The sequence below is a fragment of the Brachyistius frenatus genome, unplaced genomic scaffold (assembly GCF_029030835.1).
Source record: "Brachyistius frenatus isolate BFR_SWC_R1_liver_20210118 unplaced genomic scaffold, ASM2903083v1 Contig_3, whole genome shotgun sequence".
NCBI lineage: Eukaryota > Metazoa > Chordata > Actinopteri > Embiotocidae > Brachyistius > Brachyistius frenatus.
In genome coordinates this window covers 8,132,568-8,159,839 of record NW_027210602.1, presented here as the reverse complement: position 1 = coordinate 8,159,839, position 27,272 = coordinate 8,132,568, and the positions used below count along the sequence as shown (strand labels likewise).

The following is a 27,272-nucleotide window of genomic DNA, read 5'->3' as shown; positions in this document are numbered from 1 at the left end:
GACTCTGTCATCAGCATAGAGGGGGGTGTTACCAGTGCGTGAATGTAACACATTGGCTGCTTTTGTACGACGGGAATCTTTTCGTAGTTCAGAAAATGGTTTGAGGAAGTATCTTTATTTATGTGTTAGCACTGCAGAACTGAGGACCATCGCAGTGCCTTCAATGCCGTTTTAAGACACTTTTAAAGTTCCTACTTCACAGCAGAAACTTTAGCAACAAGAGAAACTGTGGAGGCACGTGAACCCCCATGTTGAAGTTGTATGTCACACAATAGTAATACTGTCTATACCAACTGCTGGCCAATTTACACCACTTCAGTGTTCCTATTTGTGGTGCCAATGCAAACAGAAAAAAAGCTGTTAAAGGTATGTAGTTCTCAGGGAAGCTCCCTAGTAGGTAGTTTCTGTGAGGGAGTCCCCAGAAATGTTTGGTCTGAAAGCGTCCTAAAAATGAACAAGACAGAATCCTGAATAGATCCTTGCGTGCTACTTTGATCAAGTAAAAAGTTCAGTTATACCATGTATAAGTTTATAGTGTAAATAATAAATGAGACCAAGTTATTTTCGACGGAACATATCTGAAGTGACAAGGCATAAAAACTTTGAAAGATTTTGGAGGAAGGTACTTTATATTTCTCAAAATTAAGCTAAAGAAACAAAAACAAAAATCTTTGAGGCTTTGGCACTACAGTTACTCCTGTTCTCTTCATGTATGGAATATTGTATGGAAACAGAAACAGATGGAGTCTTGTGTATCTAAGAAAAATATTTCACAGAACTCATCTGACTTCAAAGTTGATTTTCCTTTTGAAATCAACTTAGCTAGCATTGGTGTCTCGCAAATGGTGGCAAATCTTCAGTTCTGTTTCAGACTGTTCTAATCTTGAGAAAACAGTATTTTCACATCATCCTCTGAAAACATAGCTGCTTTACAATTAAGCAGATACTCTCCTGATACCTTAACCCTAACAGATGTATTTATCCAGATGTTTATCATCGTCGAGAAATCTATGTACAGAATGTGAATATGTTTGCGAGGGTTACATCTCAACAAGTACACTTAAGCAGAAACCAGCATTGTGACCTGTGAGATTGGAAGATTAAAATAGATACAAAGGTAGTAGGTTCAGGTTCTTGCAATAGCTGCTTTACCGATGAGTAAAAGCATTGAAAGAATCAGAAAACAATTATTAGGCTCCACCCCTTATGTCCACTTTGCATCATTTCAGAAATAATTTTCAAAAAAGTCTGTTCTACAACATAATTTTTTCCCATATTTCAACAGTGACTATATGTTCCTCACCATTGTTAGTGATGAGATGAAGAAAAGACAGACTGTTCCCAGTGATATGATGCTGATATGTAATAATTCCTTGAGCACAGAAAATAACTTTTAAAATGAGGTCTGTATCTTTTCAAAACACGGATTTCACATTTAAGTCTGTTTCAGCTTTTCTGAAACTAATTACTGCAGTGTATATCTGTTGGAAACATTTTGTTGGACACCATACTGAATTTTTGTTTTGTCCATGGCTTTTTTTGAAAGTCTTAAAATGTGTCTTGAGCCTCGGTCAGTTCCTTAATTTCTTCTATCTTTTTTTCTGTATCTTATATTCTCTTTTAGGTCCATTGCTGTGTGATGGACGAGTGACACACCTCCTCTTTCCTCTGCTCCTACTCTTGCGAGTTCCCCTGTTATTCAGCTTTGGTGAGCGCACCTGCCCCAATAGCTGCCGATGTGAGGGAAAAACCATCCATTGTGATTCATCTGGATTTTTAGATGTCCCGGAAAACATCTCGGTAGGCTGCCAGGGCCTCTCCTTGCGCTACAATGAACTGCACACCCTGCTACCGTATCAGTTTGCTCACCTCAGCCAGCTTCTCTGGATATACTTAGACCACAATCAAGTTTCAGCTGTTGACAGTCGGGCATTCCAGGGTGTCCGCAGGCTTAAAGAGCTAATACTGAGCTCCAACAGGATCACATCCCTACACAATTCAACATTCCATGGAATTCCTAACCTTCGCAGTCTGGACTTGTCCTACAATAAATTGGAAATCCTGCAGCCAGGTCAATTCCATGGCTTACGAAAACTTCAAAACCTTCACCTAAGGTCAAATGGTCTCTCCAACATCCCAATTCGAGCCTTCCTGGAGTGCCGAAGTTTAGAGTTTCTGGATTTGGGCTACAATCGAATCAAGGCTCTTACGCGCACCACATTTTTGGGGCTGCAGAAGCTGATGGAGTTGCATCTGGAGCACAACCAGTTCTCACGGATCAACTTTTTTCTGTTCCCACGCTTAGCCAATCTGAGATCTCTCTATCTGCAGTGGAATCGCATTAGGGTGGTCAACCAGGGCCTTCCATGGACTTGGTACACACTGCAGAAACTTGACCTGTCTGGAAATGAAATACAGACGCTGGACCCAGCTGTGTTTCACTGCTTGCCCAACCTTCAGGTCCTAAATCTGGAATCCAACAAACTGTCCAATGTGTCTCAGGAGGCAGTGTCCGCATGGATATCACTGACATCCATAAGCCTTGCTGGCAACATGTGGGATTGTGGAACTGGCATTTGCCCACTTGTTGCCTGGTTAAGGAATTTCCGGGGCAGTAAAGACACCACTATGATATGCAGCAGCCCAAAGTATCTCCAGGGAGAAAAAATCATGGAGGCTACAAGGAACCATGGTATTTGCGAGGAAACTGATTACATACTGACGGAAACACCCTCACCAATGTCAGAGTTAATTTCAGAAGCCACTGCTGAACCAACCTTTGCCCCCACTAGTGGCTCTCCACCAATGCCACCAACCAACAGCTTTGGTCCTCTCCCGCCATACAGGCCTCGACCTATTCCTCATCCTACCTTTCCAGGACATATGAGCAAAGACCCTAGAGAATCAGTGGATCACACTCAACCCACATACATGCCACCCCCAGAGATGGCGCAAATGACTCTGCACAAAGTGGTGGTGGGCAGCGTGGCAATCTTCTTCACCATGTCCCTAATCTTGACAATTATCTATGTGTTGTGGCGGCGCTACCCAGGTGCAACTAGGTTGCTGCAGCAGCGGTCCGTGGTGGGACGGAAGCGTCGCAAAAAGAGTCCAGAGCCAGAGCAGAACCTCAGCTCCCAGCTCCAAGAGTATTACATGAGCTACAACCCTGCTGCCACACCAGAAGCATTGGAGGTGCTAGGCAATGGCACTGGTTCCTGCACTTGCACAATATCTGGCTCCAGGGAGTGTGAGGTATGACCCATCGCATCAGCCTAAAAATAAAAACTAAATCAAAATACAAGGCTCGACAGAGAGGTAAATCCTTTATCAAGTCTGCCCTATAAAAACACATTTTTGAATCACAGCTAAGCACTCTTGACTCCTCATTCATAACACGCTTGACTTCAAATGTTAGATGTCTCCAATTATTCCAATATTCACTTTTAAAGTGAACCCTAATGTGAAAAATAGAAAACAGCTAATCTGATACAGAAGAAGAAATCTAAAACATGTGTTCAGAGGGCTGCATTATAACAATAATGCAATACAGCATTTTATATTCTCTGAAGTTAATTGAGTGTGGCTTTAATTACTTCCGCATGTTATTTATCTCTGTATTATTCATTATCTACATTTTATTTTCAAAGCTGTACTTGTGAAATTGTTATGTTGACTCTAAGGGACCAAGAATAATTGGATACGGTCTAACTAATTTGTACACACCACTCCACATGAGCATGGCATGGCTCACATGTATTGAGGAATTTCTTTGACTTTTGTGTTGTGTGTGTGTGTGTGTGTGTGTGTGTGTGTGTGTGTGTGTGTGTGTGTGTGTGTGTGTGTGTGTGTGTGTGTGTGTGTGTGTGTGTGTGTGTGTGTGTGTGTGTGAGCTGGTACATGAATTTGTGCCTACTGAATTTATTTCTCTGGGAGTATTTTATATTACTAATCCAAAACTGCCAAATTAACATTCCATTCAGCTTGTTGTTATAACTAACATTTTCTAATTCAAAACTGTGAACAATGAAGTACATTGGTATTGACCAGTCAAATGACAAAATGGGTGGAACTGCTTGGGTGCCCTTTAGCAGATTTAAAAGTGGAATTTATTAACTTGCTCATCACAGGTTAAACATGCATTATAGATGTCTAAGATTTGTGATCTGCACTGTGCTTTGTGTCTGTTCACTGTAACTGCCATTCAATGTCAAACAGAGTTTGTCTGGTGCAGAGCACACTTCTTCACTTGGGGAGATTTATGGTAATCTGCACAGCGGGGGGGGGGGCAGTATGGAAATCCCAAAGTTTATGATATGGTTTAAACCTGAATCCCTCTGCTGTGATAAGGACTATGTTTATTAAACCAGGATAATTTCATGCAACCGCATGAAACATTTTTTTCGTCTTGATGTGAAGTCAGCCTTCCGAAACAGTGGGTGCACACCAATGACATATTCACCAATGAGTCCAGAGTTTAAAAATTAAAAAAAGCAAAAACCTGACTTCACAGTATATAATATACCAAGCCAAATTGTAAGTTCTCTCCGAGTTACTAAATATATAGTCTGATTTATATTCTGACTTAACAGAGACTTGGTGGGCAAAATGGATTATGATTCTGTATTCTTAACTAGAATATATTATTTTTATTCTTAAATTTGGCAAAATGCATTATCTCAGGATTGTGAAGTCCCATTATATTAATCAAATGGCAGTACAATAACGATTTGCAATTCAAAACCCTGTTTCCCAAAAAGTTGGGATGCTGTATAAAATGTCAATAAAACCAAAATGCAATGATTTGCAAATCTCATAAACCCATATTTAATTGCAAAAAGACCAAAGACAACATATCAAGTGTTGAAACAGAGACGCTTTTATTGTTTTATTAAAATATAAGCTCTTTTTGAATTTGATGCCAGCAACACGTCTCAAAAAAGTTAGGACAGGGGAAACAAAAGACTGGAAAACCTGTGTAATGCTTAAAAAAACAACAACACCTGGTTCAACATCTCACAGCTAGTTAGGTTAATTGGCAACAGATCAGTAACATTATTGGATATAAAAAGAGCATTTCAGAGGCACAGTCTCAGCAGTGAACATTATGAGAGATTCATCATTCTGTGAAAGACTGTGTCGGAAAATAGTGCATAATGTTTCTCAATGTAAAATTGCAAAGAGATTTGGGATTTCATTATCTACGGTTCATAAAATCATTAAAAGATTCAGAGAATCTGGAGAAATCGCTGTACACAAAGGACAAGGCTGACAACCAATATTGGATGGCCGTGATCTTCGGGCCCTTCGACAGCCCTGCATTAAAAACAGACACAAATCTGTGACGGAAATCATTGTCTGGTTTAAGAAAAACTTCTAGAAAACATTGTCTGTGAACGCAGTTCATCGCTTCATCCACAAATGCTAAAAACTGCGCCTTCTCTGAGCTCGATCTCATTTAAGATGGACTGAGGCAAAGTGCAAAACTGTCCTGTGGTCTGACAAATACAAATTTGTAATTATTTTTGAGAATTATAGATGTTGCGTCCCCTAGGCTAAAGAGGAGAGGGACCAACCAGCTCGTTATCAGCGCTCAGTTAAAAAGACAACATCTGAGATGGTACAGAGATGCATTAGTATACATGACATGGGTTGCTTGCACATCTGGGAGGAACCATTAATGCTGAACGATATATACAGGTTTTGGAGCAACATATGCTGCCACCCAGACAACGTCTCTTTCAGGGAAGGTCTTGCTTATTTCAGCAAAACGATGGCAAACTGCATTCTGCACATAATTCAACTGCATTGCTCTCTACTATAAGAGTCCGGGTGCTAAATTGTTCTGCCTGCAGTCCAGACCAGTCTCCCAATTTAAAAAAAATTGGCGCGTTATTGAATTGAAAAATATGAGAGGAGACCCTGAACTTTTGAGCAGCTAAAATTATATCATATACAATAATGGGGCAACTTTTTACTTCCAAAACTCCAGCAACTGGTCTTCTCAGTTCCCAGACATGTACAGAGGGTTGTAAAAGAAGTGATGCAAAACAGTGGTAAACATGCCCCTGTCCCAACTTTTTTGAGACGTGTTGCTGGCATCGAATTCAAAATGAGTATATATATATATATTTTTATAAAACAATACAATTTCTCAGTTTCAACACTTGATATGTTGTCTTTGGTCTGTTTGCAATTAGATATGGGTTTATGAGATTTGCAAACCATTGCATTTGTTTTTATTTACATTTTAGGTAGGTAGGTAGGTATATACTTTATTAATCCCTGAGGGGAAATTTTTTACATTTTAAATTTTTAAATTTTACACAGCTTCCCAACTTTTTCGTAAACAGGGTTATACAAACAGAGACATTTTAACTGCAAGGCAAAGCTTTCTTGTCATATTCTGCATTTCATTAACAATCTCTGTTGTTTTGTGTAGTAAAATAGTCCAACCTCACTAAATTTTACATATTGTACCAATAAATTCTTATTATAAATATACCTCATTGTAGTTTTTCATTTACCATCGTAAAAAAAGCGAAATTATTCTGCAGGGATAATTCATTATGTACAGCACAACATATATATTCTGTCTGTGGGAGAAGTCAGCATTACTGCAATGGGAAGCAGAAGTGAATAGAGAGCAAATCAACCAACTCAGTTAGTTCTGTGAAAGTCATAACTCTTGAAATTGATAATAGAGCATTTCAAGCTTTTGCCTTTTTACATCAACTGTAAAATTGCTCTCCAGCTCCAACTTGCACTTACGGCAGTTTGTTTGATACAACTTTCCTCATGCCTTGTATTCAGAAAAAAAGGTTGACAGATACAATACAGCAAGATTACTTTTACGATAAGCCTTAACATTTGAAGCTATAATGGAATTGTTGTGATCGCAGTGGATTACGATTTTACAGATAATGTATGAAGGCAATTCTAAAAGGCCATTATAAAGCAAGTATTGAGACCAAATTGATTTCTGCAGCTTGCGCAGCAGAAGATGTCTGTTCAATCCTCCATCACTGTCAGATTTCTAGACATGAATCTGCAATTTTTGTTCACAATCTGTATGCCCAGGATTTCATTAACTAGAATCTAATCAAGCAATCAGTGACTGGTACTGTTTCGTTGGTGCTCTCCGAGTGAAGGACCACTTGAAAGGTTTAGTCCTGTGGTGGTTAAAGGGCGAAACCAATGTTAAATCTAAAGCCAATTAGGATGTTATTCATCCAGTAGATCTGGACTCTTTTCAGGAAGGCAGCAATTCCACTTTGGTATTTATTCAGTTTCAATTGCAACACATGTCTCCGAGGTAGGGCGGAGAAGTTGTGATTTAATTTTCCAAAAGCTTGTTATGGTTGCTGATGAAAAGCCAATGTTGTGTGATGACATGGGCCGCAGCCAGATTGAGTGTATGTCATAGAATCTCTGTGTTATCCAGAAACTACTGATCACACACGTAAGCAAATCACACTTTTGTATTTGTAAATAGAGAGCTGGACTCCTGTGCATGCACAACTATTACTAAGCTGCTCTCCAGAGAACAAAAACACAGTTAAGAGTTTGCTCAGTATAAACAAACCTGTGGTTGCTTAAAATATCAGTTAATTATAAGTTGGCAACCCGGGCCTAGTGTTTCTAGACCCAAAGCTAATGTGTGAATATGTTAAAGGTCTGGTCCGCCTTTATAGGGAATTGTTTACAGTTGTTGCATCTTACTGACTGTAGACCTCGGGTTAATTTTGAAACCATTGGAGCAACCTTTAACCAATCAGCATGGACCATTATGTGGCAGAGCCAGGGTATGCAAACATTGCTTTAACACCAAAGATTTAAATTTGTGCTGAGGAAGGCCATCCTACTAGCTTTTGTTCAATGACGTTTAATTCTGATCCATAATACGGTGACCTCCATGGTGTAAAACCAATGGCTTTGAGAGGAGGGAGAAGGTATGATGGTGTTAATGTCACTGTACAGAGGAATGGAGGAGAAGTGCCTCACTGACTTCAGTGTTATCCATTTTTATTCCCTAAACCAGCTGGGACTTGGATAAAAACCTCAAGCTTGTGAGGAAATTGAAATATTGCAAAATAGTCCAAAGCATAAGGTGGTTGCTTTGTGAGGGGAAAAAAAATATAAGGATTAGTTTGACGTCTATTTAAAGGAAAAATGAATGTGTTAAAGCTGTCATTTATCTACATTATAAACAGTTGAAAAAGATAAAGAGACCTAGGTGTAGGCAGTGGTCTGTATAGCCTCTCGGCTTACTGTGTTAATCATCAGTTTGCAGCTTAACTGCAGTTTGCCACAAAGCAAAAGAGCTGTTCTCATTCTCTCTTCTAAGCCTGCAAAATTGCTGCAGCAATCAGCGTCAGTGTATGGTTTCACTCTACATACCCATAATCCATATCTCATCATCTCAAAAACAATCTCTCCTTTTAAACATTGCCGACGGCTGTTACTGTAGTTTGTTTGGGGGTGTTCTACACTGTTTCTTAATTCAGGTGGTTAATAATTGAGAAGCTGGAGTCAGCCTGGTTAGTTTGATGAAAGTGCCATCTAGCTGGTCGGCACAGCTGGCTGTGCCTTTCATTAGGATTCTGTGCAGTGCCATCAGTCCCATGTGGATGGCAATGTGGAGGAACAAAAGACAATACAACGCATATAGTCTACTGTGGCTGGAATTCAATGATTGTTTAGATTGACACAGAATGGTATTAGAGCCCAGCTGGCTCTTTCACTTTGGTCCGAAAGTGTCTGAGTCATGAAACTGCTAAATTAAAAGCTTTTGCAAATCCAGACGTTTATTAGCATTCAGCCAGGCTGATGAGGCTGCTGCTGAGGTTGAGAGTTTGCTGAGATCACCAAAAAACATTAACTACTGCAACATTCATATCGTGTAGTATATAATGCAAATGTGAGCAGGTGTCTTGTGTACTGTAGGAGTTGTGATAAGTTTCTAACGGCTACAATATTTCTTGGAAAATGGATCCCACTAATGACTGCAAAACCATTACCTCAGGTAAATCCGATATTAATACCAATACAATCACCCAATTAAAAAGGAGACAAATATGTATACGCTCATATTGTATGTGGTAGGGATAATGATTCAATGCTATTATATTGAAACTGTCATCTCAGTGAAATTTCAAAATTGTAAGAGCCACAATTTCAATTATAATTTACATAATTAACATTGTCCTAATAGCCTGCAGCAGGGTGCAGTGAAAACCATAGGCCGCAATGTCAACCTTTGCAGCAAATGTTATATTGTTATGTATGTTATATTGTTGGTCATATATTTTCTGCACATATGTCTGCTGTACTTGTGCTCGACACAAAGATGTTTCATTGCAGAAGAATCAACGCCAAAAAATATAGAGTGGGTCATCACCCTCTGACCAGAAGTCTGACCAGGGGTTTTCTACATAAAAGATTCATAGATACATACTGTGTATCTCTGCCACCATCATATTGTAGCCTGGTTCTAGCCAGTTGAAACACATCAGAATGTGATTTTTTAACACGGCACAACACTGTTAAAAACACTATATATATTTTTGTTGTAAATAATTTGGGAATGGAGATGTGTGAACGATTTCCTCAAAATGTAATTATGAACAGAATAGTGAATATGGACAAAACTGTGTAATCTTTGTTATAATTATTATTTGCCATTGATTAAATCTATTTGCGGATAAACTTCCTGTCTGGATAGGCATTTTGAGACGTAGCTTCCTTTCTTCAATATGGTGGCGGCTTTCATGCATTGCTGCAATGAATAGCCAATGCTGTACGTATGTATTTAAAAATATCTATATGACACCAAGTTGGTACCTCTGTAGTTGTACAGTGTACATAACAAAAAGCTGGTGAACATAGTTTTGGGATCTCCCACTTTAACATTTAAGCATGTTTTACTCTTTCAGCAGCCCTAAATCTGATTGAAGCTGCTCATCCTGTCAGTCTGTGAAGCTAAAATGAACGTTAGCTCAAGCAGTGACACTGCAGAGCTGTCACCAGTATCACAAGGTCGTCAGTCTGATATGAAAACATTGAAACTGTGGGAAACTTTGACAAAGCCTTATGTAGCTGATACTTCAAGCACCATTGTCAAGCACCATGATGCCATTATACTTGAGAATGTTTGAGTGATGTTAAATATATCTATAATTAGATGACTATAGTTTATTTGGAAGAGACTTTTCCCTGATTTTCACAACAAGCAGCCACACCTAATTCTATACATACAAAAATAAAAAAACAAATACAGGACTGTAGTTTCTGCAGACAATAATCGCTTTTTAAATCAGAGTCACAACTAAAGTCAGTAAAATCACTATTCCAAATGAAAACTTCCATCCCTGATATTTTTCTTTAACTTGTTACAACAGTTGAAAATATTTTATACACAAATATCATATACTGCTGTTGTGGTGAGAATGCAACATAATATCTAAAGGTGTAAGTTGTCCCACCTTTTCCTGACTCAGAAAAATGTCGATCATGCATTATCTGCAGACACGTTCATTAGAATGCTAAATAAGTGAACACAGCCGTTAGGGTGAACCACGTTCATCTTTAAAATATACTAAATGCACAATCAGTGCTAGCGTTGGATGCAAAGTAAGTACATCAGGTCGCACTAGTCAACTCCCTATGGCTATAATGTATCAGTGATGGTATTAAAATGAGGACAAATTATTTTCCCTGTTTCTTTTCTAACAATGTGATTCACATACGCCGTCTCCCATAAAACTGGGTCGAGTTTTATGAACTGATAAACTAGGTTAGAAGTTTCATTAATTTCAGAAAAAAATGTCTTTAGAACACAATTCATGGTATTGTGTTCTTGACATATTGAGTTCTTTGGCAATATCTCACTGTATTTCAACCACAACACTCTTATGTCAAAGATATTGATGTTCAGCGGCGAAATGGTTCCACTTTCTGCCACACTGACAGATTAAGGAATACCACAAATGGTTTGACAGGTCATTACATCACTAAAAATGACACATCTTAATGTCACAAGAACAATGTCAGCATTAAAAAAATAGACTGAATCATAATAATGGAGTACGGTACTTTTCTGACAAGGCTAATGGGCCAAACTAAAATAGCAGGTGCAAAAGGTGCCGTACCAAAGGGCTGAAATTTGATCCAACCAAAACAGGTGGTTTCGGTCCGGATCAAGCTGAACAGTGGTTAGGTTTGTTTGTAGTGTTGAAACTCTTTTTGGATGGTTCAGGCTATAATCACACATTAAACAATCAAAGAAAAACAAAAAGAAGAGAAGTACAAATGAGCCACAGTAGCACATGTGAAGCTGGGGACACAAGTATTTAGTTATAATTTTGTGCAAAAAAAAAAATCTAAATTCGATATAAAAATGCCCAAAATTGTACTTATTTTCAGAGACGAAAATAAGCGCTGGTGGCAACAAAACTAATCTGCTCTTTCATTTTTCTCCATTCAAGCAGAAAAAGCTCCCGACCGAAATGACAACAAGCCGGTGTCAAATGTACCTCTAAAAAAACAATCTGTGTGTATGGGGAGGTGAAAACGACAGGACGTAGGTACAGTATGTTAGGCAGAGTTCTGCAGTGCAATGTGAACCCAAATTACCAGATCACATGTATATAATGCAACCAAAACACGAACCTTGTTCCGGACTTTCAGGTGATAACAGTTGAGATTATGCCTTGTATTAGAAAAAAAAAAAAAAAAAAAAAAAGGATTGTTGTTTGTTGTTTAATGTGTTTAAAGCTTAAAAAAAAAAAAATACAATGTCCATCATTAATTAGTACCGTACAGAATAAGGAAATAAATCATACCATGTGTAGCTTTGACAGGGCTGGTAAAAGGATAGAAATGCTTGTCTGGGGTAAACAGTCTAAAAAAAAAAAAAGCAGCATTAGGTAACTGAGGTTGAGATTGTCTCTCCTGTGAGAGAGAAATAAATTGATTTGCCAGTTCATCGTTTCTCTTTGGTCTTTCCTCAGGCGCTCCCTGCATCTGGGAGATACTGTGCCCCCCACCCCCCACCCACCTCCAGCCCTCTTTGCCCCCACAGACAGCTTTGAAGAGAGAAGAATGTCACACAGCCAGCCACAGCGCTCACTTTGCATGTCCCCTGGCTAATTTCCCCTCCAGCCACGTTCCACTTGACAGGCGTTCCTCCAAAAACCATTTAGAAGAACACTTTCATTTTCCGCTCCCTCTCCCCTTTACCTCATCAGTTTTAAGGAACCATTAAGAGCTTAAGTGCAAGCAGGCGTACACTACTGAGAAAGATCTCAATGAAAATACAGTAAGTCTCACACTCCAGTCGTTTGCTCTCACTTTTTACCCCCTCTCCCCAAACTTCTCCCTTGTAGGCACTTCAAACCGCTTTTAATATGTGCATCGTGAAATCCTCTCTAGTCGTAAATTATTAAATTCCTAATTTCTGTGATTGAGCAAGAAAGAGTTTTAAAATATTGAATTATTAAGAGGCTTTTATGGTCAATAGACAGCTTTCTGTGTCTGTTCGATGCGGTTTTTAAACTCGCAGTGTCTAGCGCTCGAGAGAAAGCAAGTTCATGCTGCTTCTGCCAGCCAATAACTGAACTGTCCTTAGGAGCAACGGGGGGCTAATGAGGGTAAGATATATGTTGCGCTGCTCAGCCCAAGTGTCTTTCTGGTTGATAAAGCAGAGACAAACTGAGAAACGTCTTCATTTATCGTCATTTAAAAGTGCAGACGGTTAGAATGGCTGCCCGTACGACAATGTCAGCAAAGCCCCTTAGTGTGGAGTGTTTCCACTCCTTCGGTGCAACAACCTCTTAACCATCTCAGAGGGGCAATTTCATGCCCTCTTTCCTCGATTGCTGGGTCATCCTCAAAAGAACTCAATGCGAGCTTATATAGGATGTACGGCGATGTTGTGAATGTGGCTCTTTACCCAAAGGTCTCCTCTGCTACCACACGCAGAAATACAGTCAAACACCCTCGGCACAAACCTCAATGAATGGTGTATTCTGAGCAGCATCTGGAGCCTGGTGTGGCCCTGCAGCTAAGACAAATAGGGATCTTCTGTTTTACTGGATATCACAACAGAAACACAGAAAGAGCAGATTTTTGAAAGTGTGTGTGTGTGTGTGTTTGTGTCTTCGACTAAAAAGGGGGGAAAAAAACATCTCAGTGGCACCTTATATAAAAGATCCACCCCCTCTTTTGCCCTAAATTGAATTTTATAATCTGCTACCTGCCCCCCTCACACACACACACACACACACACACACACACACACACAACACACACTCGTTTTCCCTTTGCCGCCGGGCTTTGGCAGCCGCTGTACACTTCATCCTCAGATAACAGTAGCATCAACCCACCCACCTTCACTTGTTCTGTCAAAAACACACAAACATATCATTCTACCACAGTCTTAATAACTGCAGAGATGACACACACACACATACAAGTGCTAAAATGTGCAGATACAAAACGGGAATGAGTGTAACTCCCTGTATCACAGCATTACAACGCTGCACAGAGACAGTCTGCCTGCACACGATCACACAGGCAACTCGATGCATAGAATGTAGTAAATATGTAACATGGCGCGGAAGACATTCCTTAATTCATTATCATTGTGACGGAAATGTATTTAAAATAATATTTGCTCTTTTCAGCTTCTCAAATGTGCCACTTAGGAGTGGAAAAACATCAGCGATGATGGTGAATGATTTCCATTAAAGGATCCCTAGTCTCAAACTCTAGTAGTTCCTGTCGCATGCATGCTCAGCATATTAAACCTCTCGGTCACCAAGAAAAACAGAATAAAATCACTTAGAATCTGGACAAAATCAACTTTATGTTACATCTGATCTGTTAAAATTCATAAACGTCGACTTGTGAGCTCTCGTCACATGTTGCATAGATACATGAATTGGTTGCAGTTCCACCAAAGAGTCATTTTCTGACTTTTTTAAATTTTTTAATAATTTTACCGGCAGGGCTAAAACCGGTTTAAAAATAGATTAAAGGACAGTTGCATATACGTCTACGTACTTACATATACGTGTTATCTAAATACGATACTGAGATGCCAAACGTGTGATCATTTGGCAAATTAGGTTGCAATCAGTCCTGTCAACAGCTGACTCAGTCAAAGGATTTAAACTCGAGAGGCAACTGTTTTGATAATTGGTAAAACTCAACATAACCCTTTTTACATGAGTAGGATTGTTTCATAAAGGACTTTTCATTGTAATGGAGTATGTTTACATTGCAGATTGATACTTTTATTTAAGTAAATTATCTGAATACTTCTTCCACCGCTGCATCTAACACAAGTAAAGGGGTGCAAAAATGGATGCTGAGGACAAAGCCCAAAAACCAATAAAACGATGCGATACATGTGTGATTGGCTCAGGAGCCAATCAAGGGCCCACACATGGGGCTGTCCCTGTTCGTACATATTGCTGTCTCGATTGCTGTTGCTCATCATCAGAGAAGCAGAGACTTTCAGCCGCTCTACTCCTCTTTTTGAAGAAATTGTGGTGCAGTTATATATAAAAAAAGAGACAGTTTCAGATTAAGTAGCAAAGCTGAGTTGTGAGATGGACTGTGTTGGCTTTTCTGATTCAATAGCTGAGGAAATGTAAAAGTCTTCTCTTGTAGGAGTTAAAGCTCAGTGCAGCAAGCTAGACAATGGCATTACTGTTGTGTAAGCTGTATTGTGCCTGCAGATACACCCAATACTGTGAATGATCCCCAGACAGCACTGGTCTGACATGACAATAAATAGTAAATAGAGAGAAAGTCTTCTGGGTTTATTATATACTGTATCGGGTCTGTCTGTGTGACAAAACAAATCAATATGAGGATGACACCTTGGCTTTGGGAGAGTGTAACTGTATATTTATCCACCTGATCTTCTGACATTTTATTGAGCAAGCAATTAACTAAGAAAAAAAAGAAGCATTAGTTGCAGACCCACTCTTGTCAATACAGGCCTACTGTATATACAGCAGACAAACGCCACAATCTACATTCCAACTTAAATTCAACCAAGGCAAGTTTGTCAGATCAATTTGTTATTTTTCAATGTTACACTCTTAAAATCCTTTCCTTGGTTTCCCTCGCAGCAATAACAAACCACTTGAATATGAGGACAAAGATATCCCCCTAATTTGACTACGTGAGACTGCTGAAGCTTCATGTTAGGTTCAGCTGAACTTCAGAATACATATATTTTTGGAACGAGGGCTGTGGAGTGCAGGCACCACAAGGTATTGCCTCACAGAAAGTATGGAGAGGGCTGATAAGACTGATTACAGAACTCCATGCCTCTCTCAGCGCAGACAAATGCGATATGTGGTCGCTTCATATAGGACACATCCAGACATGTGAATCTTTTTGGAAACGAGACTAAATACTCCTTCTTACACTCGTTGCGAAGTAGGGGGAAGGGACATGCGGTTTGTATTTCCCTGTGTGGCATCCAGGTTGCTTAAATAGCAAATGTACTCATGACCATCTGACTATCCATGGTTGTGTTGGTCTTAAAACTAGGTGTGGGCAAGTGCATTGTTGGTACATTACTATCTTGAGGCCATATAAATAAATTGTGCAACTGACCAACAAAAACCTGGTCTCACGTCCGTGGTGCAGCTTTTTACTATTATGTTAAGGGCACATCAATGTGTGCCTACGTAGGCGGGTGTACAATTATGGGGCCGGAACAGTGATGGTATAGTTTGTTGTAAAAATGTGTAATTTGGCATAAAAAACAACCCCAAAAAAACCAATCTTGAAACAAAAAAAGGAATAATTGGCATTGAAACATTTCCATCAAAATGTTTTTATTGGCACTGAAACAAGTATTGGCATTGAACAAATAATTCTCTGTAAAATAAAATACAATCATTCAAAAATCATAATCTTAAAATCTCACTAGCTTATTTTATTTTGGTACTTTTTGCATGATGATGTGTTTTTCTGGACGTTCTGCTGGTTGGCAGAGGTTCGCTGTAACCTTTTTATATATACAGTCTATGCCTGGAACAAGTACGAATTTAGCTAATATATGTTATCTTGCTGATACACGTCAGCAAGCTAACCTGACGTACATCAGCGCTCGTTCCAGCGGACCGCTGACAAACCAGCATTACATCAATTAAAAGTTAACTTTAGCCCGGCTTGGGGAACTCTATATGAACAAATAACAGCATAGAAAAAGAGACAATTGTGGGTTTGGGAGTTGCAGTGATACTAAAATGCCATGTCAAAATGCTGCAGAGACACGCAAACGTGCAAAAGAAACCTACAGTGAGTCAAACTATTATTGGGCACATCAATCTGCATACACCAGATCTGTTTACTCTGCAGAGAAGCATTCGTTCCTACTACTTGGCGAAAGTGCCATTTTAATAGCAATGCACATAGCAAATAGTAAGGTGAAGTGGTTCTGGCTATTAAATAGAATTGATAATGACTCTCTGGTTGGTTTATTTCGTTTTAGACCCAAAATCCAACCCACTAAAATAGCAAAAGTAGATTTGGACACACCTTAAATGCACTTCCACCATGTGCTTTAGCGTTTAGATACTTAAAAAAAAAGAGCCCTTAGAATCAACAGCGCTGCCAGCAGCTCTGTGAGTCTGTGTTCATAGCACTGCAATGCTCACAATGACAATGCTAACATGCAAATGTTTAATCTTTAGCAGGTATAAAGTTAACAAACGGGCAAATTGAAATTTTGACCTGATGAGACATTAAGGGACCACCACAATTATTGATCCTGGGGGGAACATGAATGTTCAGTTGTCATGGAAATTCACCGAGGTATTGCAGCGACAATTTTTTAACCAAAGGTTTCAAGCTGGTGCTTCTAGAGGAAAAGCAAAACCAGTAGTCTTGGGACAATTAGGGTCTATAAAGCATTTATACCAATCCATTAAATATTTGGTGAAGTATTTTAGTGTGAATCAAAGTGGTGGACCGATAAATATATAATACATAACGTAAGGATGTTCTTTTCTCATTATGATGCCATTGATTATGTTGCACTGAACTTTTGAAAAAGTTCTGAAATCCTAAGTTGGTACTATGACTTTTCATGATTAATCATTTGAAATTATAATAATTTGTACACAAAATGCTCATTAGTTGGAGTCCACTGGTGTAACATTCTATTCCTACAGGGAATGAGCATCAGCACCCTTCAAATCATTTGTCCTGTTAAAACTTCCCTTGTAACACCTGTGATACCTCGTTTTATTTCTGACTGTGAGCAAACTGAGTTTAGACAATGTGGGAACATAAAAAGCCGCAGGAAGTCAGCTGGAATGAAAACGGGGACCGAGTGTTATTTACATCAAGAAGAGCTTGGTGACTAATGTGCAATCAGGAAAAACGTGGCATGAAATCACCTTTATGCGAAGAGAGCAGGGCTTCCAGCTATGACCAGTTTACCCTAAATCTGAAGGATTGCAGCAGAGTTGTGTCTGCCAGCCATACTGTACTTCATGATCCTTGAAACTGTGTGCTACACATACAAGCTCTTAAACGCTTCATTCAGCTCGTCAAAAGAGTGGAGGTATTCAAAAATATTTGGCAATGGTCATCCTTTTGTACCTTTTTGCTGTAAATTGTTGAATTATTTTTTTTTTTCCCTAAAAATACTGTTTGCAGTATGTTTTTTCTCACTCTTGTCACATATATTTTGATTTCATAAGGCTCTTTTTCTTCAAATGTTTGAATTATTAAAGTGTGGTTTTCATAGGGGAGCAGAGACACATTTGTGGAGATCACATATTTTTTAATGGTTCCCTATAGGCATAATAATAATTTGCCAGAATTGGGCAGAATCCCCTGCCACTCATAGAAGCTAGTGCCTGTTATCCAACATACCGATGCTGCCTAAACCCGCTTTTGCACTTCAAGTCACCCTTGTTAGTTTAAAAAATTCACACTCGACAATACATGCCATTTTATCAGAGATAAAAAATATAGTTGAAAAGTTGTGTTTTGCCTCATAAAGTTCTATCAGCTAAATTTTGTTTATTTGTATTTTGTAGCATTGTACTACGAATATTTCCTTAATCAACATACAGTAAACTCCAAGTTACAGAAGCAGTGTGTGATTTAGTGGCATCTAGTGGTGAGGTTGTAGATTGCACCCAAGTAAACACCCCTTGCCTCACCTTCCTCTTCCAAGCGCTTAGAAGAATCTACAAAGACCACATGAATCACAAAGAAACATGAAAGGCCTTTTCTAGAGCCATTGTTTGGTTTGTCCCTTGTGGGCTACTGTAGAAACACTAAAATGCAACATTGTGGGCTCTGTGGACAAAGACCTTCTGCCTATGTGGATATAAAGGGCTCATTCTGCTGAAAATGCAATGATTCTTATTTTAGGTAATTACACTCTAAAGCAGACATAATCCTGAATTTTATATTGCATTTCTCCCAATAAAATACCCCCAAAATAAAGAAACTTCTGTATTGTCGGAAAATTATATGCACATGGATACACAGTATTTTCTATAATCCCTTGATAATGATTGGGTAGGCCAAGATAAAAACTTCTACCAAACAGAAAAAAATAGCACAATGTCAGACTGAAAAATTAAGTAACGCAAAATTGCAGTTCTGTCTGATTCAAAAGTTAATATCAAATGGGCATCAATGGGGTATGAATATCATTTGTTAAAATTACAATACTTGTTGACTATTATTTCTCAGTCTAAAATGTCAAAATTGTATTAGTTAAATGGATATTTATCACATCATACTGTATATGACATTTCCCTCTTATCACACTTTATTTTATATATTCATATAATTTGTTTACTAATACTAAAATGACACAGAATACTTTATTTGCTGCTAATAAACAATACATGACTTACAACCAATCATAACACACTCTAGTGATTTGTAAGCAGATACCAGGAAATACCCTAGAGAGCACACTACAATTTTACACAATATTAAACAAAAACTGTCAATAAATAAGCCAATAAATATTTAATTACACACATCAGATATTTACATAATGCTCATAAAGGATGTATCAACTGCTTGCACATATGCAAAGCCAGGCATAAATATGAATGAGTTAACAATCATGCATCAACTATTTATACCCAGTTATAACTGTTTAAAAAAAAAAAATCCAAAACCTCATAGTGTGTTATTAGTATGATGTAATATCTTATAATGTGTTATTAACCACATGAATTGTTTATGTGCTGCTTATAAATACATAGTACACAGTAAGTACTAACACAGCAAAATGCAGTCTAGCATCTAACCACAACAGTAGAAAGGGCTGCTCTGATATGTCAGCATGTGACTATAATATCACAGAATAAAACTCAATAGAATGTAAAACAAAACATTCAGGATTTGTTAAGTGTATACTGTAGTGGTGAACCTAATGTGCTAGTTGGCTAAACTTCAGATTACTTTTACAAAACTGTGACCAAAAACTAACGTTCAGATTCCCCATGATAGTTTGTAATTGTCGTTACCATATAGTGTCGTCTCACCCTGAATATTTTGCCAGTTCCATCATCTTTGTTGAATGTGTTTGTGATCAAAAATATATTTTCTTCTTTTACATAATTGTGCCAAATTGACTCTCTCCTTTAATCAGTTCTTGTAAAAAGTAATGAGCTGAAAAATCCATTGAGAGGTTGACCATTGTGAAAGTTATAGCCTGTAAGCTGTAAAGGCTAAAACAGCCTTTACAGGCACAATACAGGACAATGGAATGCTTGGATTTGTGTGTAATAATCATCCAATCACTAAAAACAAAATTAACCTGTTCTCACATAAGGTTTGTTTATGGACCCAGGTATTTTTTTTTTAAACATCTTAAATAGTGTTAGTGTATTGTTATTGTATTTTCATATATAAACCATTGTTCTTTTTTTTTTTTTACTGGTTGGCATTTCTACTCATCAGATATAAGAGTTTCTCTTGTGATACATTGGAATATATGACATTATTTTTTTATAGTAGGGCATTTGGAAAAGTCCAAGGTATCACATTCTGGATCATGGTACCATTTGCATTTAAATTTCTGTTAAATGTCACATTGCGGTTGTCATTTGTTAACCGTTGAATGTGACACTGTCACTAGTAGTTGCAGTAGGAGTGCTAATTGCACTATTGCACCCTCTGGAAAGTGTCAACAGCTACTGTGGTGGAAAAGATAGGGAAAAGAAAACGATATTTCCCGCAGCTCTTTGGCAGTTCTTCGGTATCAAGTCCTATTATGTCAGACAGCCACAGCTGATTTGGGGCATGTGAACAGGATGTGGATGGAGGCTTGTAAAACACCAATCACGTTCTTGTAGTTTCCCATCGTGTCTAAAGACATTAAACATTGAAAAACACACTTTGTTTGCTTCGGCATGGCTGAGTGGTGTTAGGAATTAAGCTGATGAATCAATTTATCAAAATTTAACTTAATTAAAAATGCTTGGCCTTTTGGCCAGAAAAGCAGAAACTAGAGGCCCAGTAGGCAAAAGACAAAACTCCATTTGTGTGTATATGTCGGATTAATAAGAGTTCTCTGCCAGAGTATTGGTATATTTGCATACATTTGAATTCCCATAGCATGAAACCACTGACATCCTCTTTTGTATTATGCAAATTCTACAATGTTGTGTTTTATGTTCTTTTTCAGGCCAGGAAACTAATGAGAGATCATGATGTTTGGTTCTGACATTTACACAAAATATCAAAAGTGACACGTCTGTTTTTGCAATATCAAAGTCAAAATGTTTTATAAATCATCAAATTAATACACACTATCTTAACCCTCGTGTTGTCCTCGGGTCAAAATGACTGTGTTCAACCAAGTTCCATTTTATTTCTATATTTTTTATATTTTTTGGGATCATTGGTCATCATTCTTTAAAGAAACCCTCACAGCCTCCTTGTCACCAATGATCCCAAAAAATATGAAAATAAAAATAGAACTTGGTTGAACACAGCTGCAGGACAACACGAGGGTTTTGAAACAGCTGTAAAATGAATGATACATTCCAACCGTGATTCATATCACACCAACAGAAAGCTTATGACTAACAGGCTTTTGGCCAGGGCTGTTTCAATAAGTCTAGAAAATACTACTGACTGAGGCCCTATTTTCTCTGAACCGGTGATTTTATATAATCTGCGCCATTGTCTTCAAATGCAAATATCTTACACACAATATGAGAGAAAATTGTTTGATTACGTGACTGACATGTGTACTTACAGTTTCTTGTCTGAAATAGCAGCCCATTCCCAGGGCGTCAAATACTGCAGTTTTGTCAAAGCTGTTGGCATCAGAGAGATACGCACAAGGTGGCCTTTGAAGTCAGCCCCGTGACAACGCGGGTTGAAAAGGAGGTCATGTTTTTTCTGTTGACTTCACTATGCAGAGTCCACTTGAGTAAAAGACAAAACAACCACCTGTCCATATGAAGTTGTTTCTGCCGTTTCTAAGGACTGTCAGATACTCGCTGCTTGAAGATCTGTATGCGTTTAAAACAGCTGGGGATTCCACCTTTCCCTGGCTAAACACTGTTCTCACTACCATATGGAGGAAGCTGCTCACCGTCCAGTCACCAGCATCATGTTCAAACCACTGTCCAACTGCAATAGAGGTGGGGGTCAGAGGTAGAAGGAAGGCACAACAACACATGGCAATAAATCAAACACCACCCCATCTAAATCACATGAATGTTCATTTACTATTTCTCCTAGTCAAGGGTACAGACTGATGTACTCACCAAGGATCAGACAAATGTTCAGTGCACCTTCAGTGCAATGAGAATGTATTGAAATTGCTGGAGCCTTTTTTCTTTTGCTTGAATGACACGAATTTGTTTGTATTCTCGTTGCAGACTGTTTACTTTAGCTCGCCTCCTGTAGTTCGATACTTGAAAGGACTGAAGCTCACACGTGTATTGGAGAAGGCTTGCATGGATGGATTTATTCAAACCTTTTTAACATATGGCTAGAATGATTCTCAGACCACCACCAAACGAGTTCAAAGTCAAATGCTGAATAAAATTAGCCAACGTTTGGTTTCCTGAGTTACAATAACTGATCTTTTGGCCAGTGGAAACAAACTTGACTTAATCACCTTTAAGTTGATAACCCAAACTTGGCACACAGTTGCCAACGCATCTAAAAGTCACAAAGCAACTTTATAACCCATTCAATCCTTTAAAGTCTGCTGAAGAGCTCTGTCAAGCTGCTAAATACAAGTCCATGGGTGGAGAAAAAAACAAAAAGGAACAGCTCATGGCCCAAAGCATGCTATACCACCTCATCTGTCAAACATGGTGATAGTTCTGTTATGACTTGGACATGTACGGCTGCTAATGGAACTGGCACATTGGCATTTGTTGATGATTTGACTGCTGAAAGCAGCAATAGGATGAATACAGAACATAGTGCTCAGATTCAGCCGAGAGCATCAAAACTCACTGGACAGCATTACATCATTCAGCTGCCCAACAACCCCACAGGGAAAAAAACATGCAACCACAGCCACCAAAAGTTGAATACCGAGCCAAAATAAATCACCTATCTCAATCTGATTTAGCTGTATTCCACTTGCTGAATCCGAGGCCAAAAGCAGATCAACTTTATATGTTTATTTCACCTTTATTTGACCAGGAAAGGTCCTGTTTAGATTAAAAATATTCTTTTCAAAAGATTCCTGGCCAAAACAGGCAGCAATCGAGACAAATATAATTAAATATATACCATCCCAAGAAATAAAATTGCAATACAAACCATGCAGCCAACAACATAGTCAAAGCATTGACACAACAATAATTCAATTTCCCAGTCAGAGCATTCAATGAAATCAAATCACAGAGTTTTAAAATGTTTAGTAATAGATTCCAGTCTGAAGGTGCAAAATATCTAAACAACCTTCTCCAAATCTCTGTATAAACATTAGGTACAGACATATAAAAGTCAATTGACCGCATAGAGTACAGTCCATCACACACTGTGTGATATAAGTAAATAAATAAGACAGAAGGACCCCAATAATTGATTTATATGAAGCTTATATGAAGCTGACAGTGGTGCGTCAAGGCTTTACAGTTTGTGATTCGTAAGGGAAGCATGGTAAGGTGAATCAATCATGCCTGAGCAGAGGTATGCATATATAAAAGATCCCTTTTATCCAGCACAGGTAACAACATGGCCGTTTCTTTCATGTTAAACACAAAACGAAACAACAACCACAAAACCTTGTTTCTAAAAAAAACTTTCAGTCATTGGCTGCAAAGGATTTTCCACAAAATATTCTATAATATGATTTTATTTGTCTTCGTATGTATCTGTCCTACTACTTTTGAACGCCTAAACTTTGGGAACTCTGTGTTAAGCGAACTATATCTTCCAAACAGTTCTACTCCAATAAAGGCAGAGACTTTTCTCTCTAATGAAAGACCTAAATGTCATATATTTCAAACAGTACTCACTAAAGCAGAAAGTCTGAAGAACAAAAAGTGTGTTGTCTGGACTGTACTGCGGCTTTGGCTAAATGCTACACCAGACTCCCCGAGCATGGTCAAATTCAATTACCAAATATACTGCATATACAATATATAAACCACAGCAGTATGGCATTATGGATAAACAATGGCCTGTTTGACAGGCTTAATTTCAGATGACTTATTTCTGTTTTACCTCTGGTAAAAATGATACTGTCCCAATATCTGTCCAAACAGAGTGTAATTAATCATCTAAAAAGGTTTTTATCATGATCATTACATTATGAAAGAGTCCATTTTAATTTACATCTTTCTCTCTTACTGATGCCAAAACCTCCCTTGTGTAACCAGTGGCCAAAAGACTGTCCAGATGAAATAATTGAATAATAAAAGTGTTTACAACATGTCTATCACACTTCATCATAAAATGCATTGTATTGCTTCGAGACAGGCCTGTATTGAATTGCATCAAGTCAGCGATATAATATAAAGATATTTAATGAGTCAGTGTGTCTGAAGGAAACACAAAAAATAAGTGACAATTTCTCACACCACTGGCATCAGACACATTTTGTAACGCTGAACATTTTCTGACTGACTTTGTGCTGCAGAGTTTTGCACCATGTTCAATGAAATCGCAGAACAGACTGTTCGTTCCCTTGTGTGACTTCGGTAATGAGTTATTCATGATTATAAAATCTGTATTAATTGAGCTTTCTCTGACCACAGAAAGAAAACACATAAACTCTAATTTAGGGTGGCTGTTCTGTCTCTCAATAAGTTATTATTTCATTTCATAATTATATTTCATAAAGTAAGTCATTACATCAAACATGTAAATGTATACTTCCGGTTAGGCGGTTAAAAATAAAAGCCCTTAATATAAAATTTGAATAAGGACTCCAGTTTTGTTTCACGTTTGTAGCAATCAGTAATGCCAATTTATTGATCCTTTTTACCTGTTGCTCTACTGTAATATGACTCAGCCAAATACAACCTCATTTTTATTCAATTAAATGTAGAAACCCTGTTACAGAAGCTGTGTGTTAGTTGCAGAGTGGAGGGAATGTTCTGAGCTGAGATGGGGAGATCTGCAGGGAGCCGACATGACCAAAGCAGAACCCCTGTGTTGCTCAGTTTCCCACAGGAACCCACGAGACATGTGGGATTTGATTTGAACATAGACGCGGCGATAGTATTCGTTTATTGCACAGCAAGGCTGGGCGATGTCACACTATTTATTCTACGAGAAAAATGTGTCAACTGTCAGCTTGAAACTTTTCTAGAGCATTTTTTACTTGTATTTTCCTTCCATGCCTGGTCGCATTAACCCATTGTGGGCATTGCCAAGGGTGGAGGAATACAATATATGAATATTCAGTATATTCACAGTACTATGCAAAAGTTGTAGGCATTTGAGACGTGTATATTCTATCCATTATGCAGTAACATCATGGAGTTGCTGAGTTGCCCTAAATTCTTTCCGCAATACAGCTATATGTATGTTTGAGGTTTGCATCATAAGAACTGTTCAGCACCACGAAGAACAAGGAATCCTGCAGCAGATGTTTTGGCCCCCACAGAGATCTGATCTCAACATTATGAGTCAGTCTGGGATTTTATCAAGAAACAGAAGACACTGAGACCGAGAAAATCCACAGAGGAACTGTGGAAAGTTCTCCAAGATCCTCTGAACAATCTAGCTGTACTTTCAACTAACCATGGAAACCCGAGAGCAGGTGTACTGATGGAAGCTGTTCTTTAAAGGCAAAGGGTGCTCACCCTAAATAATGATTAGATTTACAGTACTCTGTGTGAAGTTGACTCGAATAAGAAGTATTAATTTAATTATTTTTTTAAGGCATTGTCTCTGGAGTTTATGAGGTACACATGAGATGTTGTTTTTGTGCAAGAATCGTAAAGTAATGAGTTTAAAATGCTCATTATCCGGAAGATGATACCTGCCTCCAATGCAGCATTGACTATTAGCTAGAGCAATCTGTCTGGAGCACTAAAGCTGCTGGGATAAAGGCCTGTGTGTGAGGCGAGACAGCTCTCACTGTTACTGTGTGTTTGTGGCTGTTTAATGAATGTGTGTGTTTGACATGTTTCAGTGCGGGAAATCACTGACAGCTGATAGAGGAGCATGCTGGTGGCTTTGGATGAAAAATGTATCGCATTGTTAGGCGAGAATGAAGTCTTTCTTTCTGATGTTTTTTGAGATCTCAGGCAGCTTTTTGAGAAATGGTTATTGAGTGCTGTTATTTACACGTTTGTCAGGATTTGCAGCTCTACCTGTTTGCACAACAATCATTTCTGATAAGGGTTTTTACATTGTACCAGGACATCTGGTGTATATCCAGCATCTAGTGCATTTTGAGGGAAGAGTACAGTCATCTGCAAGAAGCAGAGTCAGCGTGGCAGGGATCTTAATCTGTGTAGCAGGCAAACAGCATACCGAGGTGTTTTATGTTGACATTAGAGGGCTTCTATGCTTTCAATCCATCTTGTCAGTTGATGGTGCTGGACTCAATTGTAGAGATGACTTTGTGTGGGCCGTGCGTCATGTATCATGTTTGCTTTCCATGATAGAGACGACAGATAAGCTTGTATTTGCATATTTACTACAAGAACGTTTGGCGTCACTGCTTTATTTCCAGCTGATGGTCTGCTGAGGATCTTTGTAGTTACATTACATTGTAGTTACATTGGATAGGACTGAGATGAGTTCATTTTTATTTTTTTTTTTTTTATCACTAATCTGGATCCTGTTGCATTTTTCATATTTGGTTTCCAGACGTGTTCTTTTTTTTTTTTTTTTTTTTTGTCTCATTAGTTGAATTGTTAAAGGGAACTCCCTGTGTACAGTTTGTTTTATGCCTGGAGCATAGTCAGTCAGAGATCAGTGTTTAATTAGATTTTAATAACATAATTAACCTACAGCATGAACAATTTAGGGGGGCAAGAACAGCCTTTTTCAACGTCTCAGTCAAAATTACACCTTTGGATTTTGCTAAAGTAAAAACAAATTCTATAAACGCCACAGATTTAAGGGACATTTACCTTTTTTTGGCATAAAAATCAAGAACCTTTCCTCAGGTGGAAATTTCCTCTTAATTCCCTGCTTCTCATGCCTTTATTCTTGTGCTTTAAGGATATTTGTAGCAGATAATCACTTGCATTTAAAAAATTGTCAAAACCTGTAATCTCACACCCACACCTTATCCTTACCTTGTTTTGTCAGGTGCACAATTCACTGGAAACAGTTTCTAAACTAAATTACCAGGAATCTTACAATATAACTGTACCACAACTGACTTTAGAAATGATTCACTCCTCTTCACCTTTTACATACTTTATAATAATGTAAATAGAATTTTACTTTGACAAAATAAAAATAAAATTCCCCATCAATCTACACTCAATCCAATGTAACAAAAAGTGAAAAATTAATTTTGTTAAAAAATCTGAAACTGAAATCTCACTTGTGTTGTGCATGCGCTTTGTCCACTGTTGTGTTGAAAGGTGAACTATCACTCCAGCCTCAGATCATTCACTGTGGTTTTCTTGAAGCACTTCTCTATATTCGGCTTTATTCAACTTCCCTTCAATTATGACCAGTCTCCCTGTTCCTGCTGCTGCGAAGCATTGCCACATCACGATGCTGCCACCACCATGGTTCACCACAGGGATGGTATCAGTCAGGTGATGAGCAGTGCCTGGAGTTTGCCAATGTTTGACTTTTCATTTGAA

General features: G+C 38.3%; 1 protein-coding gene across 2 annotated transcripts in view; it reads left to right on the top strand.

Annotated features, from left to right (window-relative positions):
• lrrtm4l1 (leucine rich repeat transmembrane neuronal 4 like 1) overlaps window positions 1-27,272 on the top strand; it is a 58,381-nt gene that overhangs the window by 18,769 nt on the left and 12,340 nt on the right. Inside the window, exon 2 of one of the 2 annotated variants that reach the window (XR_011311179.1) lies at window positions 1,625-3,318. Coding sequence is in view for 1 of the 2 variants with exons in the window: in XM_069705122.1 (XP_069561223.1) it covers window positions 1,625-3,255 (1,631 nt within the window). In the remaining variant the exon portion in view is untranslated. The remainder of the gene's footprint in view (window positions 1-1,624; window positions 3,319-27,272) is intronic. The other variant, XM_069705122.1, reaches the window with a different exon arrangement.